At 39.8% G+C, this 17,778-nt stretch overlaps 1 protein-coding gene across 2 annotated transcripts in view; it reads left to right on the forward strand.

The window, feature by feature from the left end:
• LOC135472124 (RING finger protein 150-like) overlaps positions 1–17,778 on the forward strand; it is a 46,233-nt gene that overhangs the window by 12,022 nt on the left and 16,433 nt on the right. For both annotated transcript variants that reach the window (XR_010444498.1, XM_064751482.1), the window contains exons 2-3: positions 4,903–5,162; positions 16,715–16,786. Coding sequence is in view for 1 of the 2 variants with exons in the window: in XM_064751482.1 (XP_064607552.1) it covers positions 4,903–5,162; positions 16,715–16,786 (332 nt within the window). In the remaining variant the exon portion in view is untranslated. The remainder of the gene's footprint in view (positions 1–4,902; positions 5,163–16,714; positions 16,787–17,778) is intronic.

A 17,778-nucleotide genomic window follows, 5' to 3' on the forward strand; every position in this document is an offset into this window, starting at 1 on the left:
TCCATCTTGCCCATGTGACATCAGTGTTCACCCCATGTGGATCTCAAATCTCCCAAATCATGTTTAAATTATATATGCCTCAGAATCCATGTAGATATCAGGTGATGTATGCATCTAGTGCCGTGTCACATGGGAACCTGGGTAATATTGAAAGCTTGCTCACACTTACATGTACTTCTCAATACTTCTGACAGGAATATTCACCTCTCCTCACCATGTACTTGTAGATATCTGGTGAGGCATGCTGAGTTCTAGTGCCTTGTCACATGAGAACCTGGGTAATATTGAAAGCTTGTTCACACTTACATATACTTCTTAATACTTCTGACAGGAATATTCACCTCTCCTCACCATGTACTTGTAGATATCTGGTGAGGCATGCTGAGTTCTAGGGCCGTGTCACGTGGGTACCTGGGTAAAATTGAAAGCTTACTCACACTTACATATACTTCTCAATACTTCTGACAGGAATATTCACCTCTCCTCACCATGTACATGTACTTGTAGATATCTGGTGAGGCATGCTGAGTTCTAGTGCCGTGTCACATGGGAACCTGGATAATATTGAAAGCTTGCTCACACTTACATATACTTCTCAATACTTCTGACAGGAATATTCACCTCTCCTCACCATGTACTTGTAGATATCTGGTGAGGCATGCTGAGTTCTAGGGCCGTGTCACGTGGGTACCTGGGTAAAATTGAAAGCTTACTCACACTTACATATACTTCTCAATACTTCTGACAGGAATATTCCCCTCTGCTCACCATGTACTTGTAGATATCTGGTGAGGCATGCTGAGTTCTAGTGCCGTGTCACATGGGTACCTGGCTAACATTGCTTAGCCTTACTTCTGACAAATGTATTCAGAATTTGGTTGAAAGTTGATACAGTATTAAAATACATAGTTATCATATGAATTAGGTTAAATGTAAAACTGAAAACAAGCAGTTGACAAATAATTTGAAATCTCACTGTTTCAGTGTTTATCAAAATAATCAGACTTAATGCATTTTAAAATTGTTTTCAGCTTTGTGTCCTTTCTTGTGAACGTTGACACCCATTGTTGATGATATTTTGTTTTTGCATTTCATCCTGTGTGACTGGATATATATGGTCACATACCTTTCATGTATGTTGTGTAACCATACCACACACGAATGCATACTGACTGGATATATATGGTCACATACCTTTCATGTATGTTGTGTAACCATACCACACACGAATGCATACTGACTGGATATATATGGTCACATACCTTTCATGTATGTTGTGTAACCATACCACACACGAATGCATACTGACAGGATATATATGGTCACATACCTTTCATGTATGTTGTGTAACCATACCACACACGAATGCATACTGACTGGATATATATGGTCACGTACCTCATATGTACGTGTTTGTTGTGTAACCATACCACACACGAATGCATACTGACTGGATATATATGGTGACGTACCTCATATGTACGTGTATGTTGTGTAACCATACCACACACGAATGCATACTGACTGGATATATATGATCACGTACCTTTCATGTATGTTGTGTAACCATACCACACACTAATGCATACTGACTGGATATATATGGTCACATACCTTTCATGTATGTTGTGTAACCATACCACACACGAATGCATACTGACTGGATATATATGGTCACATACCTTTCATGTATGTTGTGTAACCATACCACACACGAATGCATACTGACTGGATATATATGGTCACATACCTTTCATGTATGTTGTGTAACCATACCACACACGAATGCATACTGACAGGATATATATGGTCACATACCTTTCATGTATGTTGTGTAACCATACCACACATGAATGCATACTGACTGGATATATATGGTCACATACCTCATATGTACATGTATGTTGTGTAACCATACCACACACAAATGCATACTGACTGGATATATATGGTCACGTACCTCATATGTACATGTATGTTGTGTAACCATACCACACACGAATGCATACTGACTGGATATATATGGTCACATACCTTTCGTGTATGTTGTGTAACCATACCACACACGAATGCATACTGACTGGATATATATGGTCACATACCTTTCATGTATGTTGTGTAACCATACCACACACGAATGCATACTGACTGGATATATATGGTCACGTACCTCATATGTACATGTATGTTGTGTAACCATACCACACACGAATGCATACTGACTGGATATATATGGTCACGTACCTCATATGTACGTGTATATTGTGTAACCATACCACACACAAATGCATACTGACTGGATATATATGGTCACGTACCTCATATGTACATGTATGTTGTGTAACCATACAACACACGAATGCATACTGACTGGATATATATGGTCACGTACCTCATATGTACATGTATGTTGTGTAACCATACCACACACGAATGCATACTGAATGGATATATATGGTCACGTACCTCATATGTACATGTATGTTGTGTAACCATACCACACACGAATGCATACTGACTGGATATATATGGTCACGTACCTCATATGTACGTGTATATTGTGTAACCATACCACACCAAATGCATACTGACTGGATATATATGGTCACGTACCTCATATGTACATGTATGTTGTGTAACCATACCACACACGAATGCATACTGACTGGATATACATGGTCACATACCTCATATGTACATGTATATTGTGTAACCATACCACACACAAATGCATACTGAATGGATATATATGATCACGTACCTCATCTGCACTTGTATGTTGTGTAACCATACCACACACGAATGCATACTGACAGGATATATATGGTCACATACCTCATATGTACATGTATATTGTGTAACCATACCACACACGAATGCATACTGACTGGATATATATGGTCACGTACCTCATATGTACGTGTATATTGTGTAACCATACCACACACGAATGCATACTGACTGGATATATATGGTCACATACCTCATATGTACATGTATGTTGTGTAACCATACCACACACGAATGCATACTGACTGGATATATATGGTCACGTACCTCATATGTACATGTATGTTGTGTAACCATACCACACACAAATGCATACTGACTGGATATATATGATCACGTACCTCACATGTACATGTATGTTGTGTGACCATACCTCACACGAATGCATACTCACTGGATATATGTGGTCACGTACCTCATATGTACATGTATGTTGTGTAACCATACCTCACACGAATGCATACTGACTGGATATATATGGTCACATACCTCACTTGTACATGTATGTTGTGTGACCATACCTCACATGAATGCATACTGACTGGATATATATGGTCACATACCTCATATGTACATGTATGTTGTGTAACCATACCACTCACGAATGCATACTGAATGGATATATATGGTCATTTACCTTATATGTACACGTATGTTGTGTAACCATACCTCACACGAATGCATACTGACTGGATATATATGGTCATGTACCTCGCATGTACATGTATGTTGTGTAACCATACCACACACGAATGCATACTGACTTGATATACATTGTCACGTACCTCATATGTACATGTATGTTGTGTAACCATACCACACACAAATGCATACTGACTGGATATATAGGGTCACATACCTCACTTGTACATGTATGTTGTGTAACCATACCACACACGAATGCATACTGACTTGATATACATGGTCACATACCTCATATGTACATGTATGTTGTGTAACCATACCACACACGAATGCATACTGACTGGATATGTATGGTCACATACCTCACTTGTACATGTATGTTGTGTAACCATACAACACACGAATGCATACTGACTTGATATATATGGTCATGTACCTCGCATGTACATGTATGTTGTGTAACCATACCACACACGAATGCATACTGACTTGATATACATTGTCACGTTCCTCATATGTACATGTATGTTGTGTAACCATACCACACACAAATGCATACTGAATGGATATATATGGTCACATACCTCATATGTACATGTATGTTGTGTAACCATACCACACACGAATGCATACTGAATGGATATATATGGTCACGTACCTCATATGTACATGTATGTTGTGTAACCATACCACACACAAATGCATACTGAGTGGATTGGGATTTTGAACAGAAGTTTTGTCAGAAAAGTTAGTGAAGTGCACAACACACGGTGGTGAGATAAATTAATAATGTTGTGTATCTTTAGATCAAACCACTTTAAGCTGCCCTGCTGTCCTGCAAATATGCAGCTGTGATAAGTGTATTAGAAATACTTGTATTCATACATGTTTAGGCTGATGTTGTGTGGTTTGCACGTATAACACCGTGTCATGTTTAATGTAATTAGCTTGATACTTAATCTTGGTTATTTTTAGTGTCCATCAATTCTGGTATAATTATTCGGAAATTGACATTCTTTTTGATGACTTGCAAGCATAACATGTAATGTGGTATTGTTAAGCTTACATGCATGTGGTGTATCAGTCAGCTGTCGGGGCTGAACGAGCTCGTGCACAGATAACATGTGCATGTATTAGGCTGTATAATGCATTTGATGACATTGTGACTTGTCATACCTCCATGTTGTAACATGTGCCACTTGACAAAGCCGGTTGTGCTTGTTGGGCAAAAGGTTTTACGTTTTTGTTTCAAACCGCACCCCCTTCATTTACAGGACGTTCCTGGGCGTTTATACATAATAAACAGTTCACATAAATGAATAAATAAGTATGTGGTTGGTGTGTGACAGATGTAAATGAATTTTAATTTCAGATGAAAGAAAATATCACTAATCCATGAATTAATCAATGTTTACAAGACGTACATCGTCTGTTAAATTAATTTTTTCCTCTTTTCTTTCCTTCTAGTGACAGATGTGGTGGCAATATCAATCAAAAAGTCCAGCGGTCATCGCATTGCAGAGCTTGTAGATTCGGGCGTGCGAGTTACGATTCATATCTCGAAAGGTCCTATCGTTCCCAGAGGTAACGAGCCCTCAAGCATCAGCAAGACTTCTGTTCTGTTTGTTTCCATATCGTTCATTGTTTTAATGATCATCTCTCTGGCATGGCTGGTCTTCTACTACATCCAGAGGTTTCGCTATGCACATGCCAAGGAGAGGCTCTCAGTAAGTACAACCCTTCTTCCATTATACTGCACACGTAATGGGCTCTCATTGTTTTTGTTTGTACTGTTCTCACTGTCTTTGTCGTGTATGGTTTTTGTGTTTACAAGATGGAAGTGCGTGTATGGATGAAGGTGATTTACTTCAGGTATTCCAGTTTCTTCAACCCTTAAACCTGATAGCCATCGATGACTGAGCACAGCGATAGACACCAATTAACCAATCTATGTAGAGGTGAAATTACCTGGTTTTAGTTGAACCAAACTGGGCATAATGTTGAGCTTATAGCCATATTTCACATCATATCTTCCAAGGATTCATACATGTTGATTTTAGACCCTGATGGTCGGTGGTAAGATTTAGTTAAAAACTGAAGGGGGATGGGTTGGGGGTGGAACTCAGCTGTATGTTTTTCTGGTACAAATACTCAAATTTTTGGATAAAATCTGAATTTCGTACAAAAATATATGTATAGTGTTGAGCGGTTGACTGGGATGGTCAAGGTCTGCATCAGTGACAAGCTGAAGTGGTCAAGCTCACGGGGTGAGCAAATGGACTCAAGCCGTGTTGCTCTCCCCCACCTACAGTGTTCAAAGACCGACCGCCATCACAGAGGCCTGATTCAAGACCAAGCATCCTTAACACATAACATGTAATGCTAATCACATCACCACCTATCTTCAGCAACTTTATGGTCAGTCCGGCCAAATCAGGTCAATCTGGCTACCTGATTAAATCTGCATTTTGACCTGTGTAACCCAGTAATAGCACAGAGCCTTGTCTGCTAAGCATGTGCGATGTGATGTCGTATTTAAGTCTGATTCATTGTGCCAAAACACTAGTGTACAGTGCAAAGTACTGTGTGTAACCATAAAAAGCTGGCTCATGTATTGGTTTTATAAAGGGAACCAGCAGTTGTTTGAATCTGTTACTGAATCTACTCTTTGAATTTACTACTTGTGATTTAAATTAGCGGGTGTACATGTATATCTCTGTAGCCAAGTGATCATTGTGACAAATTGAAACTGATTCATGTAGATCTTAAATTTTGTAGTAGCAGGCTGAAAACTGAAGATTTTGGCTTCAGACCTATGTCATCAAAAAATCCCCATTTTGGCTTCAAGTCTTTGTCATCAAAAAATCTCCTTTTTAAGTTGGCATAAAATATTATGTTATTCCTGGCTTGAGACCCCCCACTTGAGCCCCTTGTTTTGGTGCCAGAAATGTACTGTTTGAGAGATGCCATATTAAGCAAAAAAACAGTTAGTCAGGTGTGAGGATAATTTTTCTCCAGTATGTCAAAAGCATATGTAATTGGTATGATTTTCCAAGCTGTCAGTGACAGTCACCAACCCAGTAATGAAAATTGTGGTGGATAGGAAATGTAAATGTATCCTTTTATTGATACATTGTAGTTACGTGAAAAGGGAAGTAGAGGCACTTGAAAGGGCAGGTGCATTTTCCAAATCCATACAGGGAAGTTCCTTTACAGGGACAAGGCTGATGTTTCACCCTTAAACTTCCGGCAACACAACATGATCTTGGCTCCCCTCTTCCTGAAGTATAAATGTTTACTGACAATGTAAATTAGGTCATTTATTCTGTGATCTGAGGTGAGGCTCCTCACTTTTCTGAAAAGACAGGTTCATTAAATTTAGTATGTTCAGAGTAACATATTTGTTTTTATGGGTCTTTTTATTGGTGAGAATCGCCAGAGGTCCATTATAGAGGCATGAACAAATGTGAAGAAATTGCTGAAGTAGTTTCACCCAAGTACGACAAGTCAGTGCACTTAACGACATTGACTGTGTTATGGTCAAATGTTACCTTCCTTTCGTGATGTTTTTTTCATTGTTTTGGTAGGATTTATATGTTATGATTATGGATTGATTGAAATTTTAATTATGTTTGGAGCCGTGCTTTCATTTATTATTCGTTTAGTTTGTGTCATGAAAGGTTATTGAATATGCTTGCACTATTTTGAGGATCGCTGGGGTAGTCACCTAACAGTTGGTACCTTGATTGCCTGTGAGAGCATATGTAGCGAAAAGATTTACACCTTGTAAGGTAGACTACGTTAATGTGTTTAACAGCTCCTAATGATATTTAGGCCTACCTTACCGCAATCGAGTGCTTTGTTAATCAGCAAAATGGTGAATATAAAGAATGCAGAATTCATCAGACGGCGGGTATGCCATTTGACCTTGGCCTTAGTTCTACAGATAAGGGACATGCAGGCGTAAATGCGCTTGAAAATTAGATGATACGCTTCTAAAAATAAAACAGAGCATACTGAATACGCATGACAATTTGAGTGAATGCCTATGTTCCTGAAAGCTATAGCGTACATGCAAAAAAATTGAATCTAAAGTAAAAAATCGAAAGTAGATCTCCAAATTAGTTTACCTTGGACGCTGTCCACAAAATTTTAGTTTTCAGAAACTGAAGGTTACAGCAAAGGCTCACTTACCACTACCTGTAGTCATGGAGAATGACTACTGTGATGTCTGTATTTGTGAGATTCTCTATTGTTCGCTATGAAGAAGATGTATCAAGTGCTAAAAAAGTGTTGTTGAGGGCCAGTTTGCAATGTGTATATGTATTGATGATTTCTGAGGAGAGAAGCTAATGCAATGAAATACAACAATCACAAAAACAGCCAGTGTTCAGAAACACTTTAGATTTACACTATATACTGCCAATAAATAAAGCACATATAAACTTTTGTCTTCTAATGTAGGCCTACATTTGGATGTAGCATAACAATCATATCATGTTTTGATCCCAAAACGGCAGTTGTTCATGTACACAGAAATGTTTCTGTAAACAAAAAAAATTACCAGTCGCATTAGGCAAGTTACCATAGAATGAAATAATACTGCAACCCCTGCTATCAAAACAGAATGAAAAGGTAAAGTTAATTGTCAGTGCGTGAGTTAAAAGTTTTGGAATAAAACCAGTAAGCTTACAGGCTGAGGTGTAGTAAATAAATGTAGGCCTATGAGTGTCTTCAGATTCATTCCTCGTGAGGATGAGCTGCAATAATTAATTTATTCTAAAATGTTATGACAAGTCGTAATTCTGGGCAATCGACATGTACGTACATATACTTGTAGTCCTATATGTAACAACAAGAATCTCTGTACCGGTAGGTCTATGTAGTCCTGTATGTAACTACAAGAATCTCTGTACCGGTAGGTCTATGTAGTCCTGTATGTAACTACAAGACTCTCTGTACCGGTAGGTCTATGTAGTCCTGTATGTAACTACAAGACTCTCTGTACCGGTAGGTCTATGTAGTCCTGTATGTAACAACAAGAATCTCTGTACCGGTAGGTCTATGTAGTCCTGTATGTAACTACAAGAATCTCTGTACTGGTAGGTCTATGTAGTCCTATATGTAACAAGAAGAATCTCTGTATCGGTAGGTCCATGTAGTCCTATATGTAACAACAAGAATCTCTGTACCCGTAGGTCTATGTAGTTCTATATGTAACAACAAGAATCTCTGTACCAGTAGGTCTATGTAGACCTATAAGTAACTACAAGAATCTCTGTACCAGTAGGTCCATGTAGTCCTGTATGTAACTACAAGAATCTCTGTACCAGTAGGTCTATGTAGGCCTATATGTAACAACAAGAATCTCTGTACTGGTAGGTCTATGTAGTTCTATATGTAACTACAAGAATCTCTATACCAGTAGGTCTATGTAGGCCTATATGTAACAACAAGAATCTCTGTACCAGTAGGTCCATGTAGTCCTATATGTAACTACAAGAATCTCTGTACCGGTAGGTCTATGTAGTCCTGTATGTAACAACAAGAATCTCTGTACCAGTAGGTCTATGTAGTACTGTATGTAACTACAAGAATCTCTGTACCGGTAGGTCTATTTAGGCCTATATGTAACTACAAGAATCTCTGCACTGGTAGGTCTATTTAGGCCTATATGTAACAACAAGAATCTCTGTACTGGTAGATCTATTTAGGCCTATATGTAACTACAAGAATCTCTGTACTGGTAGGTCTATTTAGGCCTATATGTAACAACAAGAATCTCTGTACCAGTAGGTCTATTTAGGCCTATACATGTATGCACATGTACGTTTTTCGATTTTGTAAACCCCCTTCACTCAATCAACTTCACACTTTCCACGTGTATTGCTGGGAACCCAAAAAAGTGAAGTGTTGAGTATTTTCAAAAATGTTTACTGCAGTAGGCTTACCCAGTACTCCCTCAGAAGTTTAGAGTACTGTGCTACATCTGAAATTTATCTGTAGCACTGCTTGACCCTTTGGGTTAGTGCCCAATAGTTGATTTTCGTAACTGCGTGAATGCCAACAAACTAACAATACAAAGTTTTTCATGGTCCGTTGAATTCTGGAATGAGGTCTTAATTACATTTACTCTGTGTGATGAACACTTGGATATAATCCTGAAAAGATTGAAAAAAGGTTGAGAAATAGTATTTGTATTTTGTGTCTTTGCCATATTTGTACTGTTGAGATACAACTATACAATTTAAGGACCAAAACATGTATATTTTTACGATGTGTTGCCTTGATCTGTTGCCACTTATGGCAGTGGTACAAATAATGGAGATTTTCATGCTCACACTAACCAAACAAATAGAAATGGTAATGACTGTGTTGCAAAAAACATTTCCGAAAAATGCCTACAATCTTACAGTATATCATAATATGACGTTCTGATGCAATGCATGCTCTTTAATGTCATGTCATGATGATGTAAGGCCGGGTCTTCAGTCGCAGACAGAATAACTGATAGGCCCTTTGTGAGTGGAGAGGACCAGTGAATTGTACTAGAAGACAGTGGGTCATTAGTTACCAGAAAAATAAAAACAAAACAAGCAAGAAAAGCAATAGACCGATTTCACATGTATGGTTTATGACTGTTTCACTATGCACCTCTAGTCTGAGCAGGATAAGCCTTATCTCTGTATTTTGCACGTTTGCTTTTGACATTATCTTTGTTAGTTCTAATCCTCCCTTTCCTTTAATGTACAACCAAGAACTGAACATGCATCACCATGGTTTATAACTGTTTTATTATACAATGTATATATCTCTGATCAGGGTAATATACTAAAAAAAAGTATATGTTTGTACCAAAAATAAAATCATGATGAGAAATGAACCTCAAATAAAATTAAACTTTGTCTTTCTCATATGTATACATTGTATATACTTTCACGCTCACAAAATTACTGATCCCTAAAGCGGAATATAAACCAGGTTATAGTTGGCGGGTAAAACATAAATATATTCTGTCTGGACGAGAAAAGAGCACTCAGTTTTGAGTTTCTGGTTGTAAAAATTTGGATTTCTATGAATCCCTGCCAACATGTTTATGTTGGAGGGATGGAGATGTGGATGTGTTTTGTAGTGTACATCCTCGCCAAATGCTTGTCATCAGCAGGGTTATATGCATGTATGAAACTTAATCCACCCATGGAAATACAATCTGTGAAGCCTGGTGTACTGTCCCCTATATTGACAGCAGGAGCTGGAGTAAGGGCCCTGATCGCCTCACATATGTATACAGTCTGTGAAGCCTGGTGTACTGTCCCCCATAATGACAGCAGGAGCTGGAGTAAGGGCCCTGATCGCCTCACACATGTATACAGTCTGTGAAGCCTGGTGTACTGTCCCCCATAATGACAGCAGGAGCTGGAGTAAGGGACCTGATCGCCTCACACATGTATACAGTCTGTGAAGCCTTGTGTACTGTCCCCTATATTGACAGCAGGAGCTGGAGTAAGGGCCCTGATCGCCTCACATACATATACAGTCTGTGAAGCCTGGTGTACTGTCCCCCATAATGACAGCAGGAGCTGGAGTAAGGGACCTGATCGCCTCACACATGTATACAGTCTGTGAAGCCTGGTGTACTGTCCCCCCATAATGACAGCAGGAGCTGGAGTAAGGGACCTGATCGCCTCACACATGTATACAGTCTGTGAAGCCTGGTGTACTGTGCCCCATAATGACAGCAGGAGCTGGAGTAAGGGCCCTGATCGCCTCACATACATATACAGTCTGTGAAGCCTGGTGTACTGTCCCCCATAATGACAGCAGGAGCTGGAGTAAGGGACCTGATCGCTTCACACATGTATACAGTCTGTGAAGCCTGGTGTACTGTCCCCTATATTGACAGCCCTGATCGCCTCACTCATGTTTACAGTCTGTGAAGCCTGGTGTACTGTCCCCTATATTGACAGCAGGAGGTGGGGTAAAGGCCCTGATCGCCTCACATATGTATACAGCCTGTGAAGCCTCGTGTACTGTCCCCTATATTGACAGCAGGAGGTGGGGTAAAGGCCCTGATCGCCTCACATATGTATACAGTCTGTGAAGCCTTGTATACTGTCCCCTATATTGACAGCAGGAGCTGGAGTAAGGGCCCTGATCGCTTCACACATGTATACAGTCTGTGAAGCCTGGTGTACTGTCCCCTATATTGACAGCCCTGATCGCCTCACACATGTATACAGTCTGTGAAGCCTGGTGTACTGTCCCCTATATTGACAGCAGGAGGTGGGGTAAAGGCCCTGATCGCCTCACATATGTATACAGTCTGTGAAGCCTCGTGTACTGTCCCCCATAATGACAGCAGGAGCTGGAGTAAGGGCCCTGATCACCTCACACATCTATACAGTCTGTGAAGCCTGGTGTACTGCCCCCCATATTGACAGCAGGAGCTGGAGTAAAGGTCCTGATTGGCTCACACATATACACATGTATGTACATCGTATGATGTCATACTAGATAGTGTGGGTTTATCTCATGCTGAGGTGCATCACTTATGTGTACCTGTTGTCATGTCATATATATACTACAGGGCAGGTGAAATGCATTTCACAAAGCACATGTACCTGTCTGTTTTGTGTTATGGAATATTTACAGGTCTCAGTTTTCTGTCCTGTTTTCTTCTCTTGCAGCATAGTTGCACGGGTGTAATGTAGAACCAGTGTTACATGTCACTGTAAGCCCCATATTTCTGTACAAATGAGCTACCACCTGGATTTACCAGGTACACATAGATTTTTAGAATCACAGAAACAATGGCATGGTACATGTGGTAAATTCTCACAGGAAAGTCCTGTAAGTTGCAAAGTCCTGTAAGTTGTGTTTTCCAGTCAGACAGTACATTTTAATGAAATGTTGAGTGTGCTGGTACTTAAAAACATATCTATACAGTATACTGCATTAATAAGGTTATCCGAGGTTATAAAATGATAGCCGCAGGCATTGTACAATATCGACAAGAACTGAAGGACATAGTAACTGAGGTATATAGTGAATATGTTAATGATAGAAGTGTCCTCAGGTATATAGTGACTATGTTAATGATAGCGTGTTTAAATTGGGTGAAGGAAGTGTCCTTAGGTATGTAGTGACGATGCTAATGATAGCATGTTTAAATTGCGTGAAGGGAGTGTCTTCAGTTATATAGTGACTGTGTTAATGATAGCCTGTTTAAATTGTGTGAAGGGAGTGTCTTCAGTTATATAGTGACTATGTTCATGATAGCATGTTTAAATTGCGTGAAGGAAGTGTCCTCAGGTATATAGTGACTGTGTTAATGATAACATGTTTAAATTGCATGAAGGAAGTGTCCTCAGGTATGTAGTGACTGTTAATGATAACATGTTTGAATTGTGTCAAAGAAATGTCTCCAGGTATATAGTGACTATCCTAATGGTAACATGTTTAAATTGCATCCAGCAAGTGTCACATGTAGTGACTAAACTGATGGTAAAAAGTGTATCGTGGAAATGCTCCCAGGTCTATAGTGACTATGCAAATGATACCATGTTAAAAATTGCCTCACGGAAGTGTTGCCAGGTATGATTTGCACAGGTACATGTGGATGAGCAGATGTCACAAGGCACAGGATCTGTTCTACTTTGGCGCGTTAGGGCTACCTATGTGTATATACCACACTGCAGATTTCTGTCGCAATACAGGTTTCACCTCATTTCTACTTTCTTATGTATGTTTTTATAAGTTTTTGACTTCTGAACTGTGTGCAAGAGTTGATGAAAAGCTCATGCGCATCAGAAAAATTAACATAAAATGGAGAAAACTTGCTGAATTGAGGTTTATTCCTGAGGGTTACACTGCTTGCTAGGTTGGTTAGTTTGTCCCTCCTCTATGAAACCCAAGCCCTGTACACTCAGTACAGTGAAATCCCAGCCCTGTACACCCAGTACAGTGAAATCCCAGCCCTGTACACTCAGTACAGTGAAATCCCAGCCCTGTACACTCAGTACAGTGAAATCCCAGCCCTGTACACCCAGTACAGTGAAATCCCAGCCCTGTACACCCAGTACAGTGAAGTCCCAGCCCTGTATACTCAGTACAGTAAAACTCTAGCCCTGTACACTCAATAAGGTGAGTCCCAGCCCTGCACACTCAATACGTTGAATCTCTAGCCCTGTACACTTAGTACAGCGAAAGCTCAGCCCAATACACTTAGTATAGCTCTTGGGCTTACTCAAGTCGTATGTGGTACAGACAGTCCAGCTATTTGGCTATTCCAGTCAGGTGTGTTACACTCAGCCCAGCTAATGGGCTTACTCCAGTCAGGTGTGGTACACTTAGTACAGATGTTGGGCTTAATCCAGTCAGGTGTGGTACACACAGAGTCCAACTATTTGGCTTACTCCAGTCAGGTGTGGTACACTTAGTCCAGCTAGTGGACTTAATCCAGTCAGATGTGATACACTCAGTCCAGCTGTTGGGCTTTTTCCAGTCAGGTGTGGTACATAGCGCAGGTGATATTATAACTCTGTGACATGTACATATGCACTCTTTTTTTTCCTCCAGTACGTGAACACATTCACTAAGACTTTGATAGTAACAAAAATTTTCTGAAAGTGAAATTTGGTAATTGTGCATGAGAAAAAAGCACTTGTTAAGTTCTACTCTCTGTGGTGGTGTATTAATTTTTGTTTAATTTAGGAAGATCTGTGTCACATAAGACCCCAGTGTAGTAGTGCACAAATAGGATCTTTGGCTTCAATCGATTTCCTGTCTACCTTTTTTTCAGCAAAATAAATCTTGCTTCTAAGTTCTCTTCTGAATGAAAATGTTCATGATTCTGCTAATTTGAAGAATGATGGAAATCTTGACAATTTAATTTGGAACAGCTCTTACAGCTCAGTTTTATTTGTTTGTTGTTAAATGCCACACCCAAGAATTTTCACTCCTAATGTTAAGATGAATGTGCAACTTCATAACAAGGACGTTGATTCAGTAGAATAAATTATATAAAATACAGATTGCGGGTGTGAAATATTGCCTGCATGTAACTCTGGGATTGATCCCATTTTAACCTAGGCTTTTGTATGACCGGTCAAAGACTGCAGGCTAATGTGTATACATGCATGTGAGGTGTGGCCAGTGAACTCAGTCTGCACCCTGTGTCATGTGCCAGCCCTGTCTATGAATTCAGATTGTTTTCATCTAAAACACCAATTTGTGGGATTCATGGATTTTTTGCCTAATACATGCAGATGTACGAATATTGGTCTGGCTGTGGAGGAACCACTGGTGTTTGAGGAGGTGTATTTAAGTGGCAGATGTGAGGAGGTGTTGGTGAACGAGTAGCTGAGAGCATTTCTCACCTCATGTCATTAACACATCTGAACACCTGGCATGGGACTATTAAAGGTGAAGAACAATGTGCGCAGAATCTTGTCAGTGTGCTAACAAGGGGTTGTTATCCTACAGATTTAATTAGTTGTCCAGGATGGTGTTGTCATAGTTAGTTGTCATTGACCTGTCATCACTGATTAACAACCTTCTGCAGGTTTACATTTTAATGTGCATATACAGGGCCTAATCTGGCCTCAGAATTTTTTTTTTTTGAAAGTAAATTGAAAGTAATTCCCTGCCTGCAAAATCTGAATGCTAGGTAAATTATCTTGGGTCCAGTTTTCGTCACCTGCTTCAGGGCATACATTTCAAATTTTAAATGCTTTCTAAAAGCTTTGTTGTTTTCATAATCAAGTTCTTTCACATTGAAGTGAAATATTCCTTGTTGATTCTGGATGCAACCTTAAATTTGAGTAAATTTACAAACATTAAACCTAAACAACTGAAGTTGAAAGGCATCCATTGCTTTCGCCTCTGTGGCGAAGGGACGTTCCCTGGAAAGGGGCACTTCGAGGGAACAGCAGCGTCTGGTAATCGGACGCTGAGAAGGGCTGGATTAGGCCCTGTTATATCACGCAGCTGCTCATGTCATGGTGCCAGTCACAATTTTCCATTATAATTTGTTTTTTCTTTTAAGATTTCTGTAGCAAAGCTTAAAACTGTAGTGGAATGGCCTGGATCTTGAATGTACACATGCGTTAATGACACTGTACATGTAGGAACATGTCTAAACGTATACGCATACTAGCTATGTATTTTTTTTTTTTGGAAGTTTTACCAATCAGGAGATCTTACATCCCATTTATTTATGTCTTTTGTGAGAAGCGTACTTTGCTGTAAGCCTTTGTACTTGTAAAGCTTTTGTATTGTGAAACATGAAATCAATTGACGGGGATTTTATCTGTACATATGACAAACATATGACAACACAAAAACCACAAATGGTTGTGTGTTTGGTTTGCTTCACTTCAGGGCTTACTTGTAGATGTGTAACTGGCCCCCTATGGCTCATTTGGCCTAGTGTCTGCTTTAGGGCGGTAGACCCAGGGTCAAACCTGGGTTGGGTCACACCTAAGAGCTTAAAAGTTGTAGCTTCCTCGTTTGGCGTTCAGCATTAAGGGGATAGTGCAACGAGTGGTTGACCCATATTAGTATAATGGCTCTTGTGGGGCGGCTTACTTGCCTTTGGTAAGGCGTCTCAGTGAAGCAGCACTAGATAAACGAGCAGTGGAAATCTGTCCTGCAACAAGGAGGCACATTAAATGCACTCTAAGGACTCCGTCGTCATATTACTGAAAAATTTGTTAAATGTGACGTTAAGCCCTAAGCACTCACTCACTCACATGTAGATGTAAAACTAATGGCTGTATTTTATTTATTTATTTGATTGGTGTTTTAAGCCCTACTGAAGAATATTTCATTTATCCGATGGCAGCCAGAATTAAGGTAGGAGGAAATCAGGCAGAGCACAGGGAAACTCAAAATCATCTGCAGGTTGTTGACAGACCTTTCCGGGTACGGCCAAAGAAGAACCATGTGATATTAGTAAATTAAGTGTGAGTGTATTGTGTTTCTTGGCTGGCTGGTCTGGTGTATTTAGCATGGCATTACAGTCAAGCAGCACTGTAAATACATGCATGCACTCCACACATGCATATGTGTTTGATGACATGCCAGTGGGCATGTCATCAAGCTGTGTACAGCTGTGTACAAACACAAGAAGTAGATGTAGTGCCTTTTATACATGTGTATGGTGTGACCTGATCACTGTCCTTAGGATCCAACACAAGTTGTCACAAGACCTAATGTTGGTGTAAATACATGTGTCTCCTTTCACCAGATTTACAGGGATGGTTTCTTTGTGTTTCAGAGGCGATTGGCGAGCGCTGCCAAGAAAGCTATTTCAAAGATTCCCCAGAGAACGGTCCGCAGCGGTGACAAGGTAAGCCAGGTGTAAATATGCTTGTGTGGTGGCAAGGCAAGCCAGGTGTATGTGCGTGTGTGGTTGCAATGTAAGCCAGGTGTAAATGTGCTTGTGTTGTGTCAAGGTAAGCCAGGTATAAATGTGCTTGTGTGGTGACGAGGTAAGCTAGGAATAAGTGCGCTTGTGTGGTGGCAAGGTAAGCCAGAGGTAAATGTGCTTGTGTGGTGGCACATGCTCACTTAACCAGGTATACATGTATGTTAGTCTTCAGCCAGACTTTAATTCTCAGGTGTTAATAAACATGTTTTTCAGGCGCATAACATCAGGTTATATAATAGCATTTGTGTTTGGTAATGTGGGGGTGTAATAATGGGAAGGGGCAATGGTAATAAACAACAGCCAAATACATATTAATATTCTAAATGATATTTTCCCCAGATAAAAATCAATATTCACACACTTGACTTAGTGTATATGCACGTTAAATGCTGAAATATGATCTGAGAATAACAGTATTACTCAGTAACATGTTATTGAGACCTCAGGCTGAGTCAAGAATGCATGGGCAGAGTCTTTAGATACAATATGAGACTGATTCCTAAGGAAAGGCAGCTCACTGTTATCTCACAATGATCAGCACATATCTATTAACCCAGATGTAGAATGAGTGTAATGGAGAGGGAATGTGATCTGTTAGCAGGCCTTGCCCTCAGTGGTGTTCCATGTATGCCTATCAAGAAGAAGCAGCATTAAGAGAGACTATGCCTACTCTGCTGCATCCACAGCCCTGTTAGTTCAACAGGGTTGCTCTGACTAGAGACCATGTGTAGGTGTCATACCAAGGTGTCGGTTCAGAAGATAATATAGTAATTGATTACTTTGTTTCACATGACACATTTACATGTATAAAACAGGCTGTTTCGAAGCTAACATAGTAATTGATTACTTTGTTTCCCATGACACATCTACATGTATAAAGGAGGCTACTTTAAAGCTAACATACATGTAGT

The sequence above is a fragment of the Liolophura sinensis genome, chromosome 8 (genome assembly GCF_032854445.1).
Source record: "Liolophura sinensis isolate JHLJ2023 chromosome 8, CUHK_Ljap_v2, whole genome shotgun sequence".
Taxonomy (NCBI): domain Eukaryota; kingdom Metazoa; phylum Mollusca; class Polyplacophora; order Chitonida; family Chitonidae; genus Liolophura; species Liolophura sinensis.